Below are 24,565 nucleotides of genomic sequence, written 5' to 3'. Positions count from 1 at the left end.
TTGTTCTTTGTATATAAAGATGTACAAATGTATAGGACCTTTCTGGGTCATGTGATCTACTGTCATGTGATGTACCCAGAGTTCCCTGGGTACAGGACCTACAGGCTTTGCAACCAATGGGCTTTAGTCCAGCCCCCCTAGTATAGTATAGATGTAGTCTCTAAATTCACACTCTTAATTCCTGGCTACAAAGCAAGCACAATCTCTGCATCTACTAAATTCATCTCATCTAGGCCAAAGTCTAAAGAACCTGCAGCCACTTCAAAACGTGGGTTATCAAGCTCTATCTACAATTCTTGTGACTACTACTCAACTCAAGTATACAATTAGTAGCACAGTGGCCTGCATAAATCTCAATACTACAGGTCCCAGCAAGCCTGTGAGGTATCCTGCATCCCAGTTGCCTCTAGAGAAACTGCATAACTATAAAGACTGTTCCATAAGAAGTTTAAGTAAAAGTTCCAGTTATCGCATAATTCCTGCTGTGGACATTCCTTTATTGCCTGCCGTTTCTGTGTTGGTTATACAGAAAACAACCACATCCTGGCATCACGACTATTCAGGGGTTAATAACACCTTACCCCACAGTGTTAATACCACCAGACCCTGCTTCACCATTGCAACACCCCAGACACCACATGTTATTTTACAGTAAAAGTCAGCTTATTTTCCCTTTTTAAAGGGGTTGTCCTGGAAGCAGAAAAAGTATTATTGCTTTGCTCCCGGCACTCCATTTCCACTCTCTGGGAAGTATACCTTCTTAGAAGAGAAGGTACCAAATTGTCCACATTGCACGTGGGTAAAAACATGCCCACATGCGATGTCCAATAGCTGCACAACATCGGCAACTATTGGACATCGCATGCCTGTGACACAGTGATAGCTCCCTCTCGTCTCAGAAGGTATACTACCAAGAAGTTCACAAGGTGGAAGTGGAGCGCTGGGGAGCAGAAGACATTATACCCCTTTAACTTAAATGATCGCTAACATACTTTACACTCTTTGGGAAAGATTCCTCAGAACTTGTGCAGAGTAAAAGTCGACCAGTTACACATAGCAACCAATCAGATTGCTTCTTTCATTTTTCCACATCATCACAATCTACTGCAACAGGTATGTGTAAAATACATGTGCAAGAATTTATCAAACACTCTCTGTTGTTTAATAGGAAGAAGTAAGCTGAAAGGGTCCACTTAAGTCTATCTGCAATAAAAGTTTATGAAAATAATGTTTATCTGCAGAGATGACTTACATTCGTGTTAGTGGTAGGGGACCCTAGTTTTTCTAAAGTGTCCAAATCCAATTGACCTTCACCAGCAAAACAGAGGAGAACAAGCATGCACCATGGATCTTCATTTCCATGCTCTGTGCCGGTGCTGCACATGAATACCTCCATGAATGCGGCCAGTTGAAGAAGCCTATGTGTTTTTTTGTTTTCTTTTTTTTATTATTCGTATACCAAGGAGCTATTTGTGCACAGTGTCAATGCAGAAAAGGTAATTGAAAATGCACAGTGCATGCCTGTTTTATTATCGCTATTAGATACATATGAATAGTCAGTGTGAACTTCAAATCTATGCACAGAGGACTCTTTGGATTAAGTGTTGAAGTTTATGGGAACCTTTAAATGTATTATATTTTTCCTTATAACATTGTACTTATTATAGCTGCTCTGTCTCATCCAAAGTTTAAAGGGTAGCTCCCACCATCCCTTTTTTTTTTTTTTCTGTCCCTGCTTATTGCCCATCTATCCCTAACCTTTTTTTTTACATATTAAAAATGCCTTTTGTCTGCCTGGTAGTGTGCTCACTACCAGGTAGGTTTCCCCAGCAGGCACGACATCACTAATGCCTGCTGGGGGGGCACACTTCCGCCCTTAGTTCACCTATACAGGGTGCCTCCAGCTGTTTCCCCACTGCACCTCCCAGCTTGCCCTGACATCCTGGCTGTCAGGGCATGCTGGGAGTTGTAGTGGGGAAACAACTGGAGGCATACTGTATATGTGAACACCGTATCTGTGATGGCTGCACATCTCGCTCCCCGCCGCGCAGCCCGCAACCCCCCGGCCCCGTCGCGCCGCGACGCTCAACTCACTCCCCCCTTAGTTCACCCATTCTGTTTAACCCCTCCCCGCCGTGCAGCCCGCAACACCCCCGGCCCCGCCGCGCCGCTCCGCTTAACCCACTCCCCCTCCCCACCCCCCTTAGTTCACCTATTCAGTGTCCCTCCAGCTGTTTTCCCACTACAACTCCCAGCTTGCCCTGACATCTATTGGCTGTCAGGGCATGCTGGGAGTTGTAGTGGGGAAACTGGAGGCATACTGTATAGGTGAACACGCAACCCCCCCGGCATAATATTTAACCTTGTCCCCGGGAGCCGGGGCCGGCGTGCGAGGCCAGGGAGCCTGCACGCATCCTCTTCCTTCAAAGCGCTCGCTCCCGCCTGTCCGACTGACAGGCAGGGAGCGAGCGCAGCCGGTCACTAGGAGGGAGACCCCTAGTGGCCGGTTTTTAAATGTAAATTAAACAATTTTAATGGAAAAAAATAAAAGTATATTAGAGATATGTTGTAGTACATAAGTACATAAGTACATAAAAAAAAAAATTGTTGAGAGTGCCCATTTAAGAGGTACTCCGGTGGAAAACAATTTTTTTTAAATCAACTGGTGCCAGAAAGTAATATAGATTTGTAAATGACTTCAATATAAAAGTCTTAATCCTTCCAGTACTTATCAGCTGTTGAATACTACAGGGGAAGTTGTGTATGTGGTAAGCTTGTGGGAGTGTAGGCTATATGGGGTTTAGCTGTACAGTGACTAACACTGATAACGCCAGGGTGACGGCTCCTCTGTATATACTTGTCCTATCGCCACCCGTCCCAAGAGCGATAGGAAGGGATAATAAATGATTGTCCACAACCGGAAGTTTCAGAAAACTGTCGGAACTTTTACTGCAGGTTTTATGCAGAGTTAAACAGGAACAGTCTTTGTACAAGAAGAGTCTATTAGGATCCTTACAGTTGGTTGGGACCTTGTGAGTTTTAAGTTCAGGGGATTTATATGTGCTGTTCCGCTGGATTTAGGGGATTGAGTTTAGGTCCAGCAGTCACACAGACTTTAGCGGAGAGTTGTATTGTAACTCACGATTTGGTAAGTTGCAGTATTATCAGGCTTCGGCCTGGTCTTGTCTTTGAAAGTTGCACGGATCTCTCCTCTCTGCTAGTCCAGAACCCAAGAGAGCGAGGATTGGCTGGCAGCTCCACTTATATGGGCAGGGGCTGGCCTGGAGCTCATTGGTCCATACCATCTGTCAGTCACTTTACACAAGGGATTATGGTCTAAACATGTGACCACACACGTGACCTAGGAAGGTCCTTTAGCATACCCTAATAGAATTAACATTAGTCACATGACCGAAGGTCCTGCGACACTATATACACAATTAAATATACACACACAAACATCACAAAATGAAAGAAGGAAGAGGTGACTAGGGGCTATCCCACGAGGAGGACCCTACCGTTACGGAGTAACTCTGGCTTTTGGGACCACCATACAAGGTACGGTATACTATACGGTACCGGGACACCACATGTAATTCTTTCCAGTCTGACCACAGCGCTCTCTGCTTACACCTCTGTCCGTGTCAGGAAATGTCTACAGTAGAAGCAAATCCCCATAGCAAACCTCTCCTGCTCTGGACAGTTCCTGACACGGACAGAAGTGTCAGCAGAGAGCACTGTGAACAGACTGGAAAGAACTACACAACTTTCTCTTTAGTCTACAGTAGCTGATAAGTAATATATTTAAATAGAAGTAATTTACATTTCAAGTGGTCTCATTATCATGGTGGGATTCCAGCAGGGGGGTATATTGTGCCCCTGATTGAATTGTGGGTTATATTGGTGTCTGCCATTTGCTTCTGTAGCAGTTTTGTGGTGGCCCAGCGCATCTTTACCAGCTGCTACGCCGAACTTAAAGGAGTACTCTGCCCTTAAACATCTTATCCCCTATTCAAAAGATAGGGGATAAGATGTCTGTAGTGCTATAGGGTAAAAAGTGGATATAAAGTGCTGAAGGCGCTTGTTCTATATTGCACAAGCATATTGTTGTGTTTCTCTGGAAAAACATGCATACATTGAGTTTCCTAAATAGTGTAGAGGGTAAAGTCCTGCAAAACCTGTCTCAATGCAAAATATATGTTCTGTGCAGTGGAAAGGCAGAACTGGTAACATGTCCAGCTCTTGTTCAAAGAAATGCAAGAGACAAACTGGAGGGGCAAGCTGTGCATAACTAGCTTGCCCCCTGACTGGTGAACAGTTAAGGGGTTAAGAAAAATACAGGCAAGGTTTTTAGCCCCCTCCCCCGCATGTAAAATTTGTCAGTAACTATAGTGGTATACCCTACCCTGGGTATTTATAGTTGGGGTGTCTCCCTTTCCCCCTCAATCTGCCCAGGACCCGGAGTTTTGCCCTCCCTTTTTTGTATCTCTGTTTGTTGTAAGTCACAGCTTGGCGGTAAGAAGATGGTGAAAGCGGGGTCAACCCGGGGTAGGCCTCCACACAGGACGGTGTGGCAGCACCTCTCGGGTTGGCAAGAAGCCAATCGGTGTCTTTGTTATAGTTAAATTGTTATTTATAGAAGTAATTTAATAAATAAAGCTGTGGCCGATCCCCACCCACACAAAAGTTAAATTGTTGTTGTGTCAGTTATTATTATTTATTGTAGTAAGGGGGAGGGGTAGTTATAGCCTGCTAGGAGCTAATTGGGTCTCAACAGTCTAAGCGCACCCCCTCTTCTGGGATTAGAGGTAGAACCCATTTATCTAGTTAGTGAGTTATCACGGAGCACACGGAGCTCTGCAGCTATGGACACTGCAATAGTGAGTCTTAGGTATAGCAATAATAAGGCACACCACAGACCTATAGGCCACCATTACTAGCCCTGTCTTCAAACAAGATCCCAGCAAATCTGCCTAGCAAGTCCTGCTGCATATTTCTACAGGAAGAAGTAAAGAAACGGGTAGGTTTGGATAGAAAAAAAAGGGTTCAATTGCAAAAGAACACTGGGGCGTCATTGTGCCTCAGGCCCTGGTGTAGAACACACCAAACAACCAAACAATTGGGATATTTTTCCTGGATGTGTCTCAGCATTGCCCATAAAAAAGTAAGCGGAGGGAAGTCTTAAACAGTTTAACACGGTACACCCCCCTTGAATCTCATTATTAGTTTGCACAGTAGTTTATGACAACAAGCTAGGGCATCACTAAAGCTACATACATCTACCAAAGCCAAGTAGAACTACAAGTACAAAAACACTAAAGAAAAACACTGCTTCTCCTAAACCAACATTGTATTGCAAAGAACTGTACAAAATGTAAGCAACATTCCCATAGTTTTCCACAGTTTCTACCCCATGAGGCACCATCCCTTCATGTCTTCTTGTCCTATAGTTGTCATATTAGACAATAAAATTGCAAATGGGTTAGTGAAGTGATCATCAATTTTGTGACTAAAATTAGCATTGTAGATTTTTTTATGTACAGAAATCAACATAAATTTCCATTTTATGTGTAAAAGCCATTCAGCCTGATAGGTTTCTGGTCTAGAGATGTGGCGCCAAAGTGTGAGACCATATAATTTGTTCTACGGAACATTTTCCCATATTTAAAATTGCCAAATAACTGGCATGTGGAACCCATTCCGTGTAATATATCACAGCATTATCATTGGCATCAACCTGTTTTCACTAATTAGAAAACTGAAATAGTTATGTAACCTAATATTATGAGTGCCGGGCCAAATGTCAGAGTTTTCTCTTGAAAGCCTTTTTGGAATTTAAGGACAGGTGCTGGCAGGCTGTAAGCGGAATAGTGTAGGGTGAAGGAATAAACCTATGTAACTGCCATTGACTGTTATTGCGGCCCCTGAAGGTAATAACAGGTCAGGACAGCGTATCCATGGCTGAAAACCCAGGAGCGGCAGAGCAAGTCTGTGCAGTGTCTGAAAAGGTTATCTAGAAGTAACTGATGGGAGAAGCATGAATAGGCCGCTTTCACCCAGCATCTGCCTTCAGATCATCATGCTCAAATTAATACAATCAAACCTCTTAGTGAACTGTTGTCGGCTCTCGGCTTCTCCGAAGCCTATACTGAGGTATGCTGCGATAGGATTTAAGGAATGTCAGATGACCAATTCTCAGTTCTATTATATAACAGCAAGTAAAAAGGGTCTGATTTTTGTTCCAGAAATACAAATGATCACCAGTCACTAATTTTTGTCTCCCTATCTATGTCCCCATCTTATGGCTTATGGCCATCTTGGTATCATTCTACATGGTAGAGGGCATGGATTGTTTTGAGACATAAATTTGACTGGTAAAATTAATTATGTTGAATTACAAAAGGAAAAAAAAAATATCATTGCTGACAGCCCTGTCGACCAATCAGTAGGTGGAGGCACCAGGCCAATCAGCTTAGTGCTAGGGTTCACAACTCCTGAGAGAGGGATATTTAATCCAACAGTTGTACTTCTACCATGCCTGTGATTGGTCTTACTTTAAAGGGGTACTCCTGTGGAAAACTTTTTTTTTTTTTTTTTTAAATGAACTGGTGCCAGAAAGTTAAACAGATTTGTAAATTACTTCTATTAAAAAATCCTAACCCTTTCAGTACTTTTTAGCAGCTGTTAGCTACCGAGGAAAATCTTTATTTTTTGAATTTCTTTTTTGTGTTGTCCACAGTGCTCTCTGTTGACACCTGATGCCCGTATCAGGAACTGTCCAGAGCAGGAGAAAAATCACCATAGCAAACCTATGCTACTCTGGACAGTTCCTGACATGGTCAGAGGTGTCAGCAGAGTGCACTGTGGACAACACAAAAAAGAAAGGAAAAAAGTAAAGAATTTCCTCTGTAGAATACAGCTGCTAAAAAGTACCAAAAGGATTAAGATTTTTTAATAGAAGTAATTTACAAATCTGTTTAACTTTCTGGCACCAGTTCATTTAAAAAAAAAAGTTTGCCACTGGAGTACCCCTTTAAGCCTACATCACCATTCCTTGTACTACTTGGCTTTAATTGGATCCTGACCATTTGCCTGACCTGTTCCTACCTTTTTCTTCTGACTTTATACTGCACTACCCTCCTGGTTTACCCCCCTTCTCCTGGCTCTGTTTTTTCTGTCTGATTTTGCACTACGCTCCGCCCTAAGTTTTGACTCCCTACTTTGTTTTTTTGTTTTTAATCCCTTGTATGTTGATTTTGTACTTGGTCTGCCCGTTTGTCATTGAACTGGCCTGTCTGACTATCCTGACGCCCCTGCACTTGGTCTATTGAAAAGACCATTGCTCATATGGGGCTGCCGTATAGGGTGGATCTTCAAAGTAGGTAGGGATAGTGGCTGGGGTGAGTATTAGTGTGCACTGTTCCCTACCCCTGGACATGACAATTCCAAAACGCTTTCTATTTTTCTTCTACAATAACTAAAAAAATGGTGGCAGCAGGGTGTGCAGCCATGTTTGTTGTGACTTTCCAAAATAATGTTAAACCTATTGCTTTTTTTATGATTAAATTATATTTTGAACCATGTTGGGAACAGGGAATAATAAATAGTGCTGCGGAATATGTCAGCGCTATATAAGTAACACCAATACTTGGTCTTGGATCATTGTTATTTCATTTTTGCAACAAACATAACAAAATAGTGTCTTCATAATAATAATATTAATAATAATGATATGGAAATGCATGTAATAAGCCTTTCTTGTGTCTTTTTTCAGCAATGCCCTACCCACATAACTCGTACAGTTCATCAGGGAGCTCTGGACCTATCCAATGCTATCGTTGTAGAGAGACATGTAAAGGAGAAGTAGTGAGGGTGCAGACCAACCACTTCCATATTCGGTGCTTCACATGTCAAGGTAAGGCAATATATTCATGTATGTTATTTAAAGGGGTACTCCAGTGGAAAACCTTTTTTTTTTAATGAACTGATGCCAGAAAGTTAAACAGATTTGAAAATTACTTCTATTAAAACATCTTTACCCTTCCAGTACTTTTTAGCAGCTGTTTGCTACAGAGGAATTTTTTTTTCTTTTTGAATTTCTTTTTTTGTCTTGTCCACAGTGCTCTCTGCTGACACCTCTGTCCGTGTCTGGACAGTTCCTGATATGGGCATCAGGTGTCAGCAGAGAGCACTGTGGACAAGACAAAAAAAGAAATTCAAAAAGAAAAAAAATTTCCTCTGTAGCATACAGCTGCTAAAAAGAACTGGAAGGGTAAAGATTTTTTAATAGAAGTCATTTTCAAATCTATTTAACTTTCTGGCACCAGTTGATTTAGATTTATTTTTTTTTGGCATCTGGAGTGCCCCTTTAAAGATAAGCAGAAGACATGCCAAGATGCAGAGTGATGTATTACCTTGTGTTAGTGTTTATCACTTCATAACTGCCACCATTCCTTAAAAAATATTAGCCTCCTTTTTCCTGTTGTGATTCTGCTTACTAGCTTCATTAATGCCAGTAACATAAAGTTCTGTGTAATGGAACCAAATAGGTAATAAAATATTTTTATATAGTACTTGTCAGAATAGCTTAAAAAAAAAAAAAAGTGCCTCTCTTTTACGTCTACAAGCTTTTTGTGGTTGTTTTTAGTCCTTTACATTCAGATGTTGCATGTATGTAAATCTGACCTTGTGCTTGAAATTTGCATGGATCAGGCAAGGACTACATGGGGACATTTGGTCAGGTGTGCGTTGAGGTCAAGTTTTGGAAATACCTCCATTGTTTCCTTATGGAATATAACAATGTGTTTCATATGGTAGATTTTTTATTTTCTTTGCTATAGATTAAACTTTAATTTGATGCCACTTTCTACCTAAGATAGAACTGCGAGACAGTCCTTTCCATTCCCATCTTGCACTTACCTATATGTTAAGTGCAGGGAGGAACAAGTAGGTGTTACATTTCCTGTTACAAACTAAAGCAGTCTGTGTGAATGGGGGAGCAGCTTGTATGACAGGGGGCATAAAGAATTATCTCTCACAAAAAAAAGTATTTTCTGATCAAACTGGATCATTTATATAAAGAAATATTCTGGTTCTCTAGAACTCCTAGTAATTGGTCCACTAACTTTAACCATTTGTTTATTTAGTCAAGAAAAAAGAAGGCTTAGGGGAAACCTAATAACTATGTATAAATATATCAGGGGGCAGTACAGAGATCTCTTTCATGACCTATTTATACCCAGGACTGTATCTATAACAAGGGGCATCCTCTACGTTTAGAGGAAAGAAGGTTTCTACACCAGCACAGACTGGGGGTTCTTTACTGTAAGAGCAGTGAGACTGTGGAATTCTCTGCCAGAGGAGGTGGTCATGGTGAACTCTGTAAAATAATTCAAAAAGGGGTCTGGATGCATTTTTGGAGAGTAATAACATCGCTGGTTATGTATACTAGATTTATAGGGACAGAACATTGATCCAGGGATTTATTCTGACTGCCATATTTGGAGTCGGGAAGGAATTTTTACCTCTAGTATGAGGGTTTTTTTACCTTCCTCTGGATCAACTCAGTAGGGACTCATTAGGGATATAGGTTGAACTTGATGGACTCTGGTCTTTTTTCAACCTTATGAACTATGTCACTATGTCTAACCCCAGAAAGCGATTATGTGGAAGGGAGAATGGATTTTTCTGTGTTTAGTAAGACTCAATGAGAATCGTCATAAGTTTGTATTTCTGAACTATAAGCTTTCCAGTGTCTAAGTGGAAAACAAGAAAGTCATCTAGATATATTAGGCATGCTGTATCTGATAACCTTATGTGGGATATGATCACCTTCATGACCTAAGAAAATGTGTATGGGGCATTGGAAAGGCTAAATATTATCATGTTCCAGTGAAAAAGTTGTCCTATCCAACAGAACCAAAGTATATGTCAGTGTTTTGGTGCCATATATGTCATGTGAAAGGAATTCCTTAGATTTACTTTGATCATGAACATGTCTTTGGGGTATAGGGTGTGATGCAGGGCAGATGGAATTACCCTTGGGGCAGATGGCATCAACCCCTTGTATCCGTGACGCCAGGGTGTGGTTTATCCTCAATACCACCCGAAGGTATACCGCTTGATCCTGGGCTAGGCACGGGGGCAACAATGACTCTTATGCCAAGTTACGGACAACGGTAGCTTTGCTGAGTGACAGATGGTACAGTCTATACAGTGTAGCCAGGCCCATGGAGGTGACCAGTGACTTCAGAGACCTTAAGGGCTTGCTGGGACTAGCAGTAGATATGGACAATTCAGTGCAGGCCAAGCTGACTTGACTATAGATGACAGTGACAGACTTGACTTGACTTGAGGTAGACTAAGCTGTGACTTTAGCTTACTTGCAGATTTGTAGACTTGTGGCTGCAGAGTTGACTTGAGGCCTCCTATGACTCCAGACACACTCCTAGACTCGACTGCACTGGACCTCAGCAACAAGAGAGAGAGCAGAGGCTCCACCCAGGGCTTTTATGGGGGAGACTCTGGTGGGATCCCATTGGTCACCCTTAAGTCACCTGGTCACTGATACCTCCTGGGTAACAATCACATGATAACTCACATGACAACTGAAGATCACATGGGAATATTTCTTAAAGGTATAACACTTCTTTACACACTTTACAGCATAATAAATGACAAAACATATGTTCATAAGGGAACAGCTGTAAGGGGGGTCCATGGGACAAGGCAGGGAGGCTGCCTGATAGGGCAGCAAGGTTACGGAGTGACAACTCCCGTACTGAGCCACCACATACTGTATTTTTCAAATAGGAAACACAGATCTGTAGTTTTTTCCATAAGAAAACACTTGGCTTTCAAGAATGTGTTTAGGGACTGTACATTGAGAACAGGTCTTACAGAGGAGGGAAAATGTGGCTGATCAATGTGAATGATCAATTCTTTTTTTTCCTTCCACTGCTGGAGATTTTATTCCCTGTGCTAATGCCACCTCTAAAATTAGATCTAGTATCTCACATTCCCGACCAACCAAAAATTGTCTGTAAGGTGTGGGAAGGTAAACTTTTACCTGGCAGCTGTCTTTTAGAGCCATACCTCAATCCTAAAGTTCCTGTAGATGGGTTTGGGTTCCTTGAGAAAACTCATCTGGTGTGTGCCTGTGAATCTTGGATCTGCTGTTGGGATCTAAAAGAGCGACTTTCACACTGGAAGTGCTTTGTTAGGTGTGAGAAAGATTCTTTGGCCCTATATCTGTCTTTGACTTCTTTAATTAAATCGGGGCCAAATAAGTAGTTAGGCTCAGTGTTTGGAAACTCATAAGACTTTGTGGTGAAATCCTCCATACCTGCAGAAGTGAACCACCAAGACCTGCTAACGCTAGTCACATAATTAAAACACTGTGCGATCATGAGTATTGTTCTTCTGGATGCCTTAAGAACGCCAAATTTCATGATAACAAGGCTTTCATATTCTAGGGGAGGAAAACATTCCCTTTTGTTCTGCTGTAGGGAGCACGAGCAGAAGTAGTTCAACCACATCCCTAATCTTACATTTTATGGGGGAGATTTATCAAATCCTGTGCAGAGGAAAAGTGGTGTAGTCGCCCATAGCAACCAAGCAGATCGCTTCTTTCATTTTTAAAGAGGCCTCAGGGAAATGAAGGAAGCAATATTATTTGTTGCCATGAGCAACTGAACCACTTTTCATTTGCGCAAGTTTTGATAAATCTCCCCCTATGCATTTCAACATCTGCCCAACCACCATTTTATGGACCGTGGTCCAAGTCATGGTTAGAAGGGCAGGATCTATTTATTGGGCAAGTTAGGCTTGGATGTATAAAATATCTATAAAAAGCCCAAGCACCCCATCGTCCTCTTTCACTTGGATGAAAGTTATGCAAATTCTCTAACCTTTGAAAGTTCAGAAACTGCCCATCTGGTGGTGCATGGCCAGCTAGACCAACCCTTAGATTTTTCCATGAACCCCTTTCAGAGGATGACGTAGAATTTGTGACCATCACAAACTACTTCAGAGAAAATGTCTGAGGAAGTGGTACACTAGTTGACAAAAACCCTTTCTCAAGGTCAATCTTGGTCCCTTTGTGAGAGGTAAATGCCTCTAGATGTGTATGTAAGACCAACGTCTCTCCATCTGATTCCGAAGGTGTTCTACTCATACGGGCATGCCTTAAGGGTTTTAAATGTATTTCCTCTAGGACTCAGCCAGCATTTTATGGTACCTCAAACAAGGTTCATCTCTTCAAACAGCCTTTCCTCTCAGTAATTCCTGGCTCATCTAAGGGTATTCTAGTGCTGTGTCCCTGACTTGTGTGTTATTCTTCTTGGGCCTAATATCCTCAGGGGAGGATGAAGAGTCACTGGAGGGTTGTCTAATCCTTTTGAAGCATGCAGCCCTGTTTACTGGTGATGACACGATGGGGAACGACAGGTAAAAGAACAAGCGTCTTCCTCCATGCCTCTGTTGAAAAATTGTTAAGGTAACTCCTGCGCACAGTGCGAGAGCAACCTCTGAGGGGAAACACGTGATCACTGAAGCTGTTTAGCAACATGGCGCTCATTTTCACTCATTCCCAGTGATATTGGAAGCCAGCCATCTACACCATAATGCTCTTAATAGGTGGCTGCCTCCCTGAAGAACAAACAAAAAAGCCAACCATGTCCTTTGCATGATTGGAGTGTGTGTGATGTTTGCTATATGTAAGTGGCATGTGTGGGGAAAATGTCCAGCTTGTGACTGGTGCTTCTGGAGTAAGTGTCCTGGATGCATGTAATAGTAAGTGACGGAGCCCCACACACTTTTTGGGTGTTTTTGTGCATCTGCTGCCTGCCCCTGTTTTTACAGAAATCTTATAGGGAATGTATAACCAGACAATCACTTATTAAGTTAAGTTTTTTTGTTAAACACTAAAATATTTATGTTTTTTTTATTACTATGTTACTGCTGTATATTACAAAATAATTTGCAGTATTTTAGTACTCCTGCTAACCAGTGAGCAGTTATTATCATCACAGGCGGGATTACAATGTAAAGTAACACCTATATATACAGTAGACACAGGATTCACGATAGGTGATGGTCACAGAGATAATACATCACAAAGCTGCAACACTTGCCACATTGTAAAACATCACAAAAACATATATCGTGTGAATAGCAATTTTTACATTTCTGGTGTGAATTAGGTGAATTTGTTTCTTCGGTCATTGTAGATCACTGCGTTAATCTATACAGTGGGACATTAGAGTCAGGGTTAATACAGCAGAGAGCTCACCCGCATCTATCAGCCAGATAGCCGCTAATGAAATGTCTTTATGACTGTATAAATGTAATGCAGTGAAGCCTGCACAGAGCATAACCAGGTCTTACCAGGCTCTATTACCCTTCTAAAAGCTGGCCCACCTGCCTTTTTACTAATTTTACCATAAGAAAAAAAGACATCTTATGTCTGTCACTTATACAGATGGATCCAATAGTCCAAGCTTATACTACGGTGGATGCCAGATATGTTTAAATGTGTGCCACATTCTTTATGTTAGGTTTCAGAATGACAGAAAATGTTTCGCTCCTCTCCAAGCGTAGTATGAGCCATTTTATGTGCACAGCTGCTGTCAGCTTTCTAATAGCCCTTCTTACATGTAATAAGGGCTCCTGTCTTGGTGCCTTATAAAAAAAGCTCTAAAGGAAAATATTGGAAGCAATATATAACAATGTGCGCAAAACATATTTCCGAGTCCAGATCTTGATGGGAGTTCTAAATGTCTGTGGCTTATCAGTGCCAGACAGATAGGGGGAGATTTATCAAAACCTGTCCAGAGGAAAAGTTGCCCAGTTACCCATAGCAACCAATCAGATTGCTTCTTTCATTTTGCAGAGGCCTTGTAAAAAATGAAAGAAGCGATCTGATTGGTTGTTATGGGTAACTAGGCAACTTTTCCTCTGGACAGGTTTTGATAAATCTCCCTGATAGTGTCCCTGTGAATATAGAATGTTATCAGCCCCACACGCATTATTTTGTTTGCATCTCCCAGGATTCAGGAAGCCCTCTGCATTTTGAAAGGGTTGTTATTATTATTATCATTAATATATTGTATTCATGTTTTTTTTAGTTTAAAGGGGTATTTCAGTAATAAAAAAAATAAAAACAAGTGATGAGGTGCGATATGAAGAAAAATAATGCGGAGCACTCACCTGGTTCTTCTTTATTGTTCTGTGGTCAGGGTGTGATGAAAAGGCAGATGTTGTTACCCTAGGGGCAAATGCCATTAACCCCTTGTGTTCGTGACGCCAGGGCGTTGTTATCCACTAAGCCCCCCCCCGCCCCCCCCCCCCCCCCCCCCCCCCGAGGTATGGCAACTGGTACCATGGGCAAGCAATCACTCTGATGCAAAGTTACAGAACAACGGCAGCTTTACTGAGGCAGACAGATGGAATAGTCTTTACAGCTCAGTTAGGCCCAAGGAGATGACTAGTGACTTAGGAGACTTGCAGGCTCACTGGGACTTGTAGTGAGCTTGACTGAATTATGCAGACCCATGCTGACTTTATCAGATTTGACTGACTGGACTATGATTGACTAGACTTCACCCCTGTGACTGCTTACCAGGCTTTGATGTTCACCTGTAGGGGCACTTGGTTGGTGAAAGCGTAGCTGCGTGGTTAGGCCTTAGGTCTCTTCAGGACACCAGACACTCTCAGGTCTTGACTGAACCTCAGCATGTACTCAAGAGAACTAGCTAGCTCCTCCCTAGGTTTATAAGGGAGCAATTTAAAGGACTCCCATAGGTCACCACACAAGTCACCTGGTCACTGACACCTTCCCTGGTTACATGTCTTAAAAACAGGACGTAACAGGACTTAAAAGCATATACATCTAAAGCAAATGCATTGGCCATTTGTATGTAGAACAAGATAGGACTGGGGCCAGGGGACTAGGACTGAGTCCACCTGAAAAGGACCATAGATTGTACAGAAGGGCCACTTCTGTCCTGGGCCACCACAGTTCTTTGGAACATTTGGGGTAAAACATGCAGTGGAGCTGGTGGACAAGATGCAGGAGTAGTGTGCTGGCCACGGACCGTAGCATGCGGAAGCACTTTGTCAGGCCAGAGCTCCGCATAATTTTCTTCATATCACACATCTTCATATTTTACTTACTATAAGCGTGTCAGCACCTCAGGGAAACAGTTCAGCTTCTAGGGGCCGTGTTTGTATTGAGTCCAGCGTCTACCTACGAAACGGGTACATACTTAGTAGTGCCAAGTATATCTCCATTACAAAAAAACAAGTGATATTTACCTACCTTGGTACCCCTTTAGGTCCCGTTCCACTGACTTCTGGTTCCTTGCTGCACATGAAGAAGCCGGGAACCGGAAGTCACTGAAACAGAGGTTGAGGGAGACCAGAAATCAGTTTCTTTCTCTCCCTCCCTTACTCTCTCTCACTAACCCCCTTTCTTATTCCCTTCCTTACTCTCTTCCTTTCTCTCCCTTAAACATTCTCCATGCTGCACATAACCCATTTGTGTGTACTGCTCTTTTTCCTACACAGTTGCAGGTTAGTAATGCTCTGTGACAGAGAAAATAAATTCTTGGATCACATTAAAGGGGTACTCCACTGGAAAACATTTTATTTTTAAATCCACTAGTGCCAGAAAGTTAAACAGATTTGTAAATTACTTCTGTTAATTCCTTCCAGTCCATGTCAGGAACTGTCCAGAGCAGGATAGGTTTGCTATGGGAATTTGCTCCTACTCTGAACAGTTTCTAAAATGAACAGAGGTGTCAGCAGAGGGCACTCTGTTCAGGCAGAAAGGAAATTCAAAAAGAAAAGAACTTCCTGTGGATCGTACAGCAGCTGATACATATTGGAAGGATTAAGATTTTTAAATAGAAGTAATTTACAACACTGTTTAACTTTCTGGCACCAGATTTAAAAAAAAAAAAATGTTTTCCAGTGGAGTACCCATTTAACCTGTCAGCAAGGCATGAGCTCAATTTCTTTACTATGTGATAACCTGTATGCCTATGCCTATTAAACCTATGGACCAGCCACACTATTAGAAATACCATGTAATATACAGTTCACATATAGTAAATTAAATGTATTAGTGTGTAGTTTGGAATAAGGTAAGAAATATAGTAAGACTATGGCCCACATACACAGATCAGCCATAACATCAAAATCTGCCTAATATTGTGTAGGTTCTCCTTTTGCCATGTCCTACAGGCTGCTATATTACTACTTTTCCCAAATCTCAAACCATTTGTGCTGCAATAATGCAGGATGCACCTCACGTAATACTTTGAAAAATACAGGTGTATGATCCACAGAGTGACAACCTCTGGCCTAGTCTAAGTCCTTTTTGGACAAGGATGCTGTCTTATTAAAGGAGTATTGCTATCTCAAGAAGTTGTCCCCTATCCATAAGATGGAGACAACACCTCCCCTGGCAATGTTAAAAGGCTACATAGAAAATGAGTGGAGCACTGGCCAATGAGTGCCCTCTTTTCATTCTGGGGGATTTCACCCCCATTCTCCTGATCAGTGGGGGTCTGAGCGTACCCTCACTGATCGGCTTGTCTTCTCCCATTCTGTGGATAGGGGATAACTGCTTGAGATGTGAATACTAGTGTTGAGCGGCATAGGCCATATTCGAATTCGCGATATTTAGCGAATATATGGAGGAATATTCGTCATATATTTGCTAAATTTGCATATTCGTAATATTCGCGTTTTCTGCGAAAATTAGCATATGCAAAAATTATCATATGCGAAAATGTGTGTATACAAAAATGAGCATAAGCGAAAATTTGCATATGCAAATATCCAGTCTCATACAGTAGTATTAGAGCCTTCTTTACACCACACAAGCTGGAAGCAGAGAGGGGTGATCACTGTGATGTGTACTGTGAAGAAAACAAAAAAAACGAAAATTCATAATTACGAATATATAGTGCGATATTCGCGAATAAAATTTGCATTGCGGATATTCGCGAGCAACACTAGTGAATACCTCTCTAAAGGACTGCTCACAAACATACAGAAAATACAGCAGCAGAAGATGAACTTTAACATAGTGTCAGAAATTGCTGACATCTTTATTATGTCCAGGTGGAACAGGAGGAGAAGTTGAAATTTTACAGTTATTCCCTTTTCCCCCTCCACAGTCTACTTATTGTGTTCATCCAAAAAGATTGACCCTACAGTAAGCCTCAGCCAACCAGTCTTTTGTTTGTCCAGTCCTTCTCAGTGGGTGCTTTTATTCCTCTGCCTCCAGCCCAAAGGCAATTTCATGACAGCTATACATGGACCTGCAGCTCTGTACAGTCACAGCAGACCCCTCTGGCAAGATCATGGCTGTGCTCTGCCCTCTGGCATTAAACTATCTCTCTTTTCAGAGTAACGATGCACCACCAAGTTCCATAATGCTTTCCAGCACATTGGGCTTTGCTTCGCCCTGCATTGACACCTACCAATTATTCCTCCTGCAAGCTGGCAACCAGGAAACTCTATTTCCTGCCGCCCTTGGCACTGGCATGGTCTGACAGACACTACCTAAAAGGTAACATACAGTTCAAGGAAAGAAATGGCTGCACTCACCCAGGGGTCTTGCCAGATGAAATCTTTATTCAATAGTCCATACAACGGTATAGCAGGTAGACGCAGAGGAGCAGCCTTGCTGCGAGGCTGCTCCTCTTCGTCTACCCGCTATACTGTTGTATGGACTATTGAATACAGATTTCATCTTGCAAGACCCCTGGGTGAGTGCAGCCATTTCTTTCCTTGAACTGTATGCTTCAATTTGCATAGTTTGGAGTGCACCCTGTGGCAGCCCCACAGGTATTTTTGTCGGAGTCTCATTTCCTTGACGGTACTCATTGTGGATTGCAGTACCGGTTTCACTCTGTTTCCTTTAGCTGTTACTACCTATAAGGTGCAGTACCATGTTTGGAAAACACAGGGACAAAAGGGTTATGCACTAATACCATAGGGGGTGAGAGATACCCAACTAAGGCCAATAACTTGGCAATTCGGACATTTTCTATGAAGGACACTTTTCAATTTTAGGAAAGGTACACAATCAAATGTTTTACGGTATTTTGGGACATTTGTAAACCCCAGAATGTAGGAAATTTCAAGACAAAATAAATCCACCCCTTTGAGAGAGTATTGATGAATACTTGGACTGTTGGCCGAGGTGGGTAATTCTACGCTACCAGGTAATGAACCCATAAAGAAATCTCTATGATCTAGAGTCTTATCTCTAACATTATGGTCATCGTCAGCGGTATCACACTGATGTCTCCACTAGAGGAATTACATTACAAGTGAGATTGATTCAATTACCCTCAGAGCTGGATTGATCAAGAACTAAAGCCTAATATTTGACTTGCTGTGGAGCCAGATTTCATGGCTTCTTTGATGCAGGCGGCACATGGTGATGGAGTATATACAGAATATAGTTAGGAATTACAGCTCCCCCATCATACCCCGGCAAGAACTAAATCTTCTCCTCTGTACATCATGGTTTCCTCATTTCATGTCCTTATGGAGGTGGCCTTGGAGCTGTAATCTTTCATATATACCTCTAGGCATTCTTGGCCTTAAAGACTTTTATTGATTTATAAAGCACATTTTCTGTTAACCCTACATTTATACTACAGCCTAGCCATGTTTTAAAATTCTGTTGTACAAGATATCTACAATAGGTGATATTAAGCCACAATCGAACATGATATTTTGGGCTTCTCTCCACAGACTATTCAATCCCTGGAGAGCAGTATGTGCCAATGCCATACAATACTAATAAAACTGAATAAGGACATGTTCATACAGGACTGAAATGTTGCAGATGTGTTGCAGATTTGTGGCTGTTTTTCACTTTCCTATTGAAATTATCTGCAAAAACGTTTATAGTATATCAACCGTGTGTGAGCATAGTCCATAACTATTTATCACTGCCATATAGTGCCAAAATGGTAGTACCAAAGGGTATATTCATGTGGGATAAAACAAGGATTTTTTTTAATGAAATGACCATCAAAATACCTGTTTATGTTTTGTTTTATGTATTTAAGTATATCCGCTTTTTTATTTGAGTATGTCCAGTTAATTATTTAGTATACAGCCCAATGTATCAAAGTGACATCACTTATTTATTTTTTATACACATCACATACCTTAAATTAGCAGCATAGGAATACACACTGAGTAAACTACGGCATTTATTGGCCATTGAAATTAATTGGATGTAGTTTGTAGGAATATTACTGGTGAATTTGGGAGCAGAATGTCTAAGTATTCTGCCTCAAAATACACATGAACAAACATTTTGTGAACATAACCTTAAATTGTTATATAACGCTACAACGTACCACACCAAGTACACCTTAGGGCCATACACTTTTAATGTCATAATGCATTGTTACTTATTGCTATACAGTGTCAATATGTTGCCATGCATAGACAATTTAATTGTAAATAAATAAATATACTAAATAAATAAACAAATAAATAAATAAAATGTGACTACTCATCCAGTATCAAGTTCTTTTTTTGTCTGGTGTTGAAACATAAATGCTGGAAGTACCTTTAAGCACTTGTAATGCATGTAGGTGACACGCAGAGGTCTTCATGGGTATAGATATCTGCATGTGTCACCTGCTGTTGGCTTTGGAATCCCCTTCCCATTCGAAATCCTTAGCTTTCCACTGGATAATACATCTTAATGCACCATGAGAAAATTCTCATTATCGCTCTGTATAATGTAGTGCACATTTTTTGTCTACGACATTCAGTGTTTTGATGGGAATGCTTCTATTGCATTAGTCTAGCCAGCACACTCAATATATTATGCATATTTCATGCATGTTAAAGACCCAGATAAGTTATTTCCTGGAAATGAATTATGTTGGGGGCAGAACAAGTGCGATTACGGCTTTTATCGATTGGTTACAGACTCCGGGGAAGATTCATTTTCTTTTTTGTGAAAGAAATTTGCTAATCGTAGTGGAACTTATTTCAATGAATATATTTTGTAGGCTGGCTTGTAGTTTTTGTTACGTCTTCTAAGCTCTGTATTTTCTTCCGACAGTGTGTGGCTGTGATCTGGCGCAGTCTGGATTCTTCTTTAAGAATGGGGAGTATATCTGCACACGTGATTACCAGCAACTCTATGGGACCCGGTGTGACAGCTGCAGAGATTTCATTACAGGAGAAGTTATTTCAGCCCTTGGACGAACATATCATCCAAAATGCTTTGTATGCAGTATGTGCAGGTAAACTGTATGCATTGTTATATATGCTGAACACCTACATATTGTATCTTCCATACAGGGACCATCAAGGACTATTGCAGTGCAGCTTAACATGCCACCGCTACCGAATGACATAAATATTCTTCTTATATGGGTATTTTGCTGCAAAAAAAAGGCCTACTGTGACCTCAGTCTGGCTTATAAACTTGCTGGTGTTACATGGTGGTTCTATATGACATGCAGTCCTAGGCCTCATAAGGTACTGAAGGTGGCATTTAAAGATGTCATCTTTGGGCGCTACTTTATCTCCTTATGGTATATGAAGGCATAAAGAATTTTTTTTACAGGCTTAGCATTAAACTAATAGGAAACAAAGAGCTATATTACATTAGATGGTGTAATATTTCCCAGACACTCAATGTTGTCAGTCTCCAGAAGGGCTGCTCTAAAGCTGGCACATTATTATAATGCTACATGTAGGCCCAGATTTATCAGTGACAGCTTAGCTTTCATTTTACCAGAGCTTGTTAAGATTGGTTGCTAGGAGAAAACCAGACAGTTTTTGTCTCAGACAGATTGATAAATCTGGGCCCTAATGTGTATGGGGCCACCAAACTCTTCTTCAAGGCAGGTCTTGGGGAGAGAACAGTTGGGCATGTGGTATTTCCAAATACCTGAAACCTTTGTCCTTGGGGGGGGGGGGGGGGGAGATAAGCCCCAGCTACAGCAGTCTGGCAGTGGGGGGGATAAGCCCCATCTACAGCAATCTAGCTCACCTTATACAAGTCTGCATGTGATGGGGGAATTGGGAGAATTAGCTATAAGCCTACAGCTGTCTAAAAGATATGGATAGCTTAAAAAAAGGGTTTTCAGATATGCAAAGCAGAAAATAATTCATACCACATATATACAACCAAAAACCTAAACAGGTGAGACCCATAAGTGGGCTGGTGTCAATTCATACTACGTGCAGTTTTGATGCCTTTTCTTATTTAAACTACATGTTAGAGAAATACTACCATGAGGCAAAAGCAAATTGAGCTATAATCACAATTGAGGTGTTTTAAGAAGATATGAAGTCTTTAGGCTGTGCGCACATTCCATTTTTACAGCATTTTGGCTGCCTCTGCCTAGATTTTCCCAAATTGTGGTTATTACAGTAATTTGCACAATTGTGGCATAAAATATCACCTTTTTCCCTGCAACTTTAGGAAAATCAAAAACAGAGAAGAAACCGAACAAGAAATGTAGTGTGTGAACACAGACTCAGGAGGAGTCCATAACTGTTATATATTCTGATCCCAAAGAGATAGCAGCAGTATACAAATCTATGGTGGGAAAAAAGGGGGTCTGGGAGCTAGTAGGAGGGAATCCGATAGGTGTTGATGTCATCCTGTAGTTCACAAAAAGTCAGCTGACACAGGACTGACTTCCTCTTGACCTATTAAGCCATGTAACTTTATGTAAGTCTGACTGGTGATCACATGACCAAGTTAAAGTAATAAAACACATGGATGCAGCTGTGCTGGAATAAAACAAATGGTGCTGTAGGATTAATAATGGTGAGTGTGCATAAAATGGGCAAAAAAGCAGAGTTCGTCTTTAACTAGAAAATAGCTTATCTCTTGTACAAAAATTAACAAATAGGCCAAAAGATAAAGAAATATAAATCTGCAATGAATAAAAAGAAGCACAGGACATCCTGCCCATGAATCCTCATCCATCTGCTCAAATTATCTTCACAGTCTCCGAAGCTGCTATAGTGGGTGATGTCTTCCGTTTAGTCCTCTTGCTGAAAGACAGAGCATGCAAGCGGCAGTAGTTAGAGAACATGTAGTCAGACAGCATGTACTAATCTTTCATAGCTAACATATCTGTAAAGCAAATAGTATAAAACAATGTGTAACAATCTTGTTAGTTGTTTTGGCCAATGACATAAGGTGGGCATGAACAGCAGTGGACCAGTATGCAAGGAAAGTCTATGGCTTCCTTCATGTTCCTTCATGTTCAACTGATGTCCATCAGTGGGATGGCTAATGTGAGGGTGTGATGGCTAGTGTGATGGCCAGTGTGATGGCCAGTGTGGTGGCCAGTGTGATGGCACCTTCTTGACTGAAATGTACCTGCAAGCTCACAGTTTACCTCATTGACAGGGAGTTGTAATATCCCAGCGTGGTACTTGTGAAAACCCATATATGATGCTGCAACAACTTACCTCACACCAGTAGCGGATCGGTGGAGGGGGAGGGGCAACAGGACACTTGCCCCCTCCCTCCCCCTCTGCCAGCACATTATATCTTTTTTTAAACTATTTTAATGCTGGCGTGGCCCCTATAAAAAATTAGAGCAGGGCAGAAGAGGCTAGGGGCTATTGGGAGCAGATGTGCCCCACGCAGACACGCATGTCTGCTCCAAGCCCCTGATGACATGTCCTCTCTCCGACCCAACTACATCCCCGGACAGTGCACAGAGAAGCCTCTGCCGCTTACAGGAACCCGTACTCGGCAGGAATGATCTGCTATGGGTGAGGAGACTGGGGAGGAGGGGGGCTGGGGTATGATATATGTTTATGTATTATATGTATTTATGGTAGATGTATGTATGTATAATGTGTGTATGATAGATGTGTCTGTGTATGATGTGTCCATGTATGATAGATGTGTGTGTATGATGTGTGTATGTACAGTAAATGTGTATGTATGTATCATGTGTGTATGATAGATGAATGCATGATGTGTGTATGTATGAAAGTTGTGTGTATGTATGATGTGTGTATGTATGATAGATGTGTGTACGTATGATAGTTGTGTCTATGATGTGTGGTTGTATGATAAATGTGTGTGTATGCATCATGTGTGTATTATAGATGTAGGTATGTGTATGTATGATGTGTGTATGTATGGTAGATATGTGTGATGTGTATGATAGATGTTTGTACAATGTGTGTATATGTACGATGTTTGTTTGTATGATAGATGTGTTTGTGTATGATAGATGTATGATGGATGTGTGTTTATGATAGATGTGTGTATGTATGATAGATGTGTGTGTATGATAGATGTGTGTATGTATGATAGTTGTGTGTGTATGATAGATGTGTGTGTATGTTTGATGATATAGATGCATGTATGTACATAAAGAAGAATTCCCATAGCAGATTTTCCGTGCCGGAAACATCGGGTGCGGAAATTCAAATTTCGGTGTCCGCAGAAAAAATAGACATGTCTATTCTTTCTGCGTACTCCACATGAAAATGCTTTGCTGTCTACGAGAAATAAGATAGTTTCAAACATGAGATGCTCCTTTAAACTCACCTGGAACATGTAACAGGGTTGGGCAATTTAAAAATCACACCTGAAAGCAGATACATTGGAGAGAAGTTCACTTAGTCTTTGCAATGTGTCTCTGTGTGTGCCACATTAAGCATGGACAACAGAAAGAGAAGAGAACTGTCTGAGGACTTAAGAACCAAAATTGTGGAAAAATATCAACAATCTCAAGAGATCTAGATTTGCCTTTGTCCACAGTGCACAACATTATCAAGAAGTTTGCAACCCATGGCACTGTAGCTAATCTCCCTGGGCATGGATGGAAGAGAAAAAATGATGAAAGGTGTCAATGCAGGATATTCTGGATGGTGGATAAGCAGCCCCAAACAAGTTCCAAAGATATTTAAGCTGTCCCTCAGACTAAGGGAGCATCACTGTCAGTGCGAACTATCCGTCGACAGGAGACCCAGGAGGACCCCACTGTTGACACATAGACATAAAAAAAGCAAGACTACATTTTGCCAAAATGAACTTGAATAAGCCAAAATCCTTCTGGGAAAACATCTTGTGGACAGATGAGACCAAAATAAAACTTTTTGGTAAAGCACATCATTCTACTGTTTACCGAAAATGGAATGAGGCCTACAAAGAAAAGAACACAGTACCTACAGTGAAATATGGTGGAGGTTCAATGTTGTTTTGGGGTTGTTTTGCTGCCTCTGTCACTGGGTGCCTGGAATGTGTGCAAGGAATCATGAAATCTGAGGATTACCAACGGATTTTGGGTCGCACTGTACAGCCCAGTGTCAGAAAGCTGGGTTTGCGTCCGAGATCTTGGGTCTTCCAGCAGGACAATGACCCAAACATACATCAAATAGCACCCAGAAATGGATGAAAACAAAGCGCTGGAGAGCTCTGAAGTGGCCAGTAATGAGTCCAGATCTAAATCCCATTAAACACCTGTGGAAAGATCTTAAAATTGCTGTTGGGAAAAGGCGCCCTTCCGATAAGAGAGACCTG

The 24,565-nt window shown here is 41.4% G+C and overlaps 1 protein-coding gene and 1 long non-coding RNA gene across 10 annotated transcripts in view; one reads left to right on the top strand and one right to left on the bottom strand.

Annotated features, from left to right (window-relative positions):
- Positions 1–24,565, top strand: part of ABLIM3 (actin binding LIM protein family member 3) — a 246,405-nt gene that overhangs the window by 128,258 nt on the left and 93,582 nt on the right. For all 9 annotated transcript variants that reach the window (XM_056574789.1, XM_056574787.1, XM_056574788.1 and 6 more), the window contains exons 2-3: positions 7,775–7,915; positions 20,114–20,297. In XM_056574789.1, coding sequence (XP_056430764.1) covers positions 7,775–7,915; positions 20,114–20,297 — 325 coding nt within the window. The remainder of the gene's footprint in view (positions 1–7,774; positions 7,916–20,113; positions 20,298–24,565) is intronic.
- Positions 21,678–24,565, bottom strand: part of LOC130369465 (uncharacterized) — a 63,790-nt gene continuing 60,902 nt past the window's right edge. Inside the window, exon 3 of the long non-coding RNA XR_008892768.1 lies at positions 21,678–22,068. This is a non-coding gene — a long non-coding RNA (uncharacterized LOC130369465). The remainder of the gene's footprint in view (positions 22,069–24,565) is intronic.

Source organism: Hyla sarda, chromosome 4, assembly GCF_029499605.1.
Source record: "Hyla sarda isolate aHylSar1 chromosome 4, aHylSar1.hap1, whole genome shotgun sequence".
Lineage (NCBI taxonomy): Eukaryota > Metazoa > Chordata > Amphibia > Anura > Hylidae > Hyla > Hyla sarda.
The sequence above is the reverse complement of the archived record's forward strand: the minus strand, read 5'-3'. Positions and strand labels throughout refer to the sequence as shown.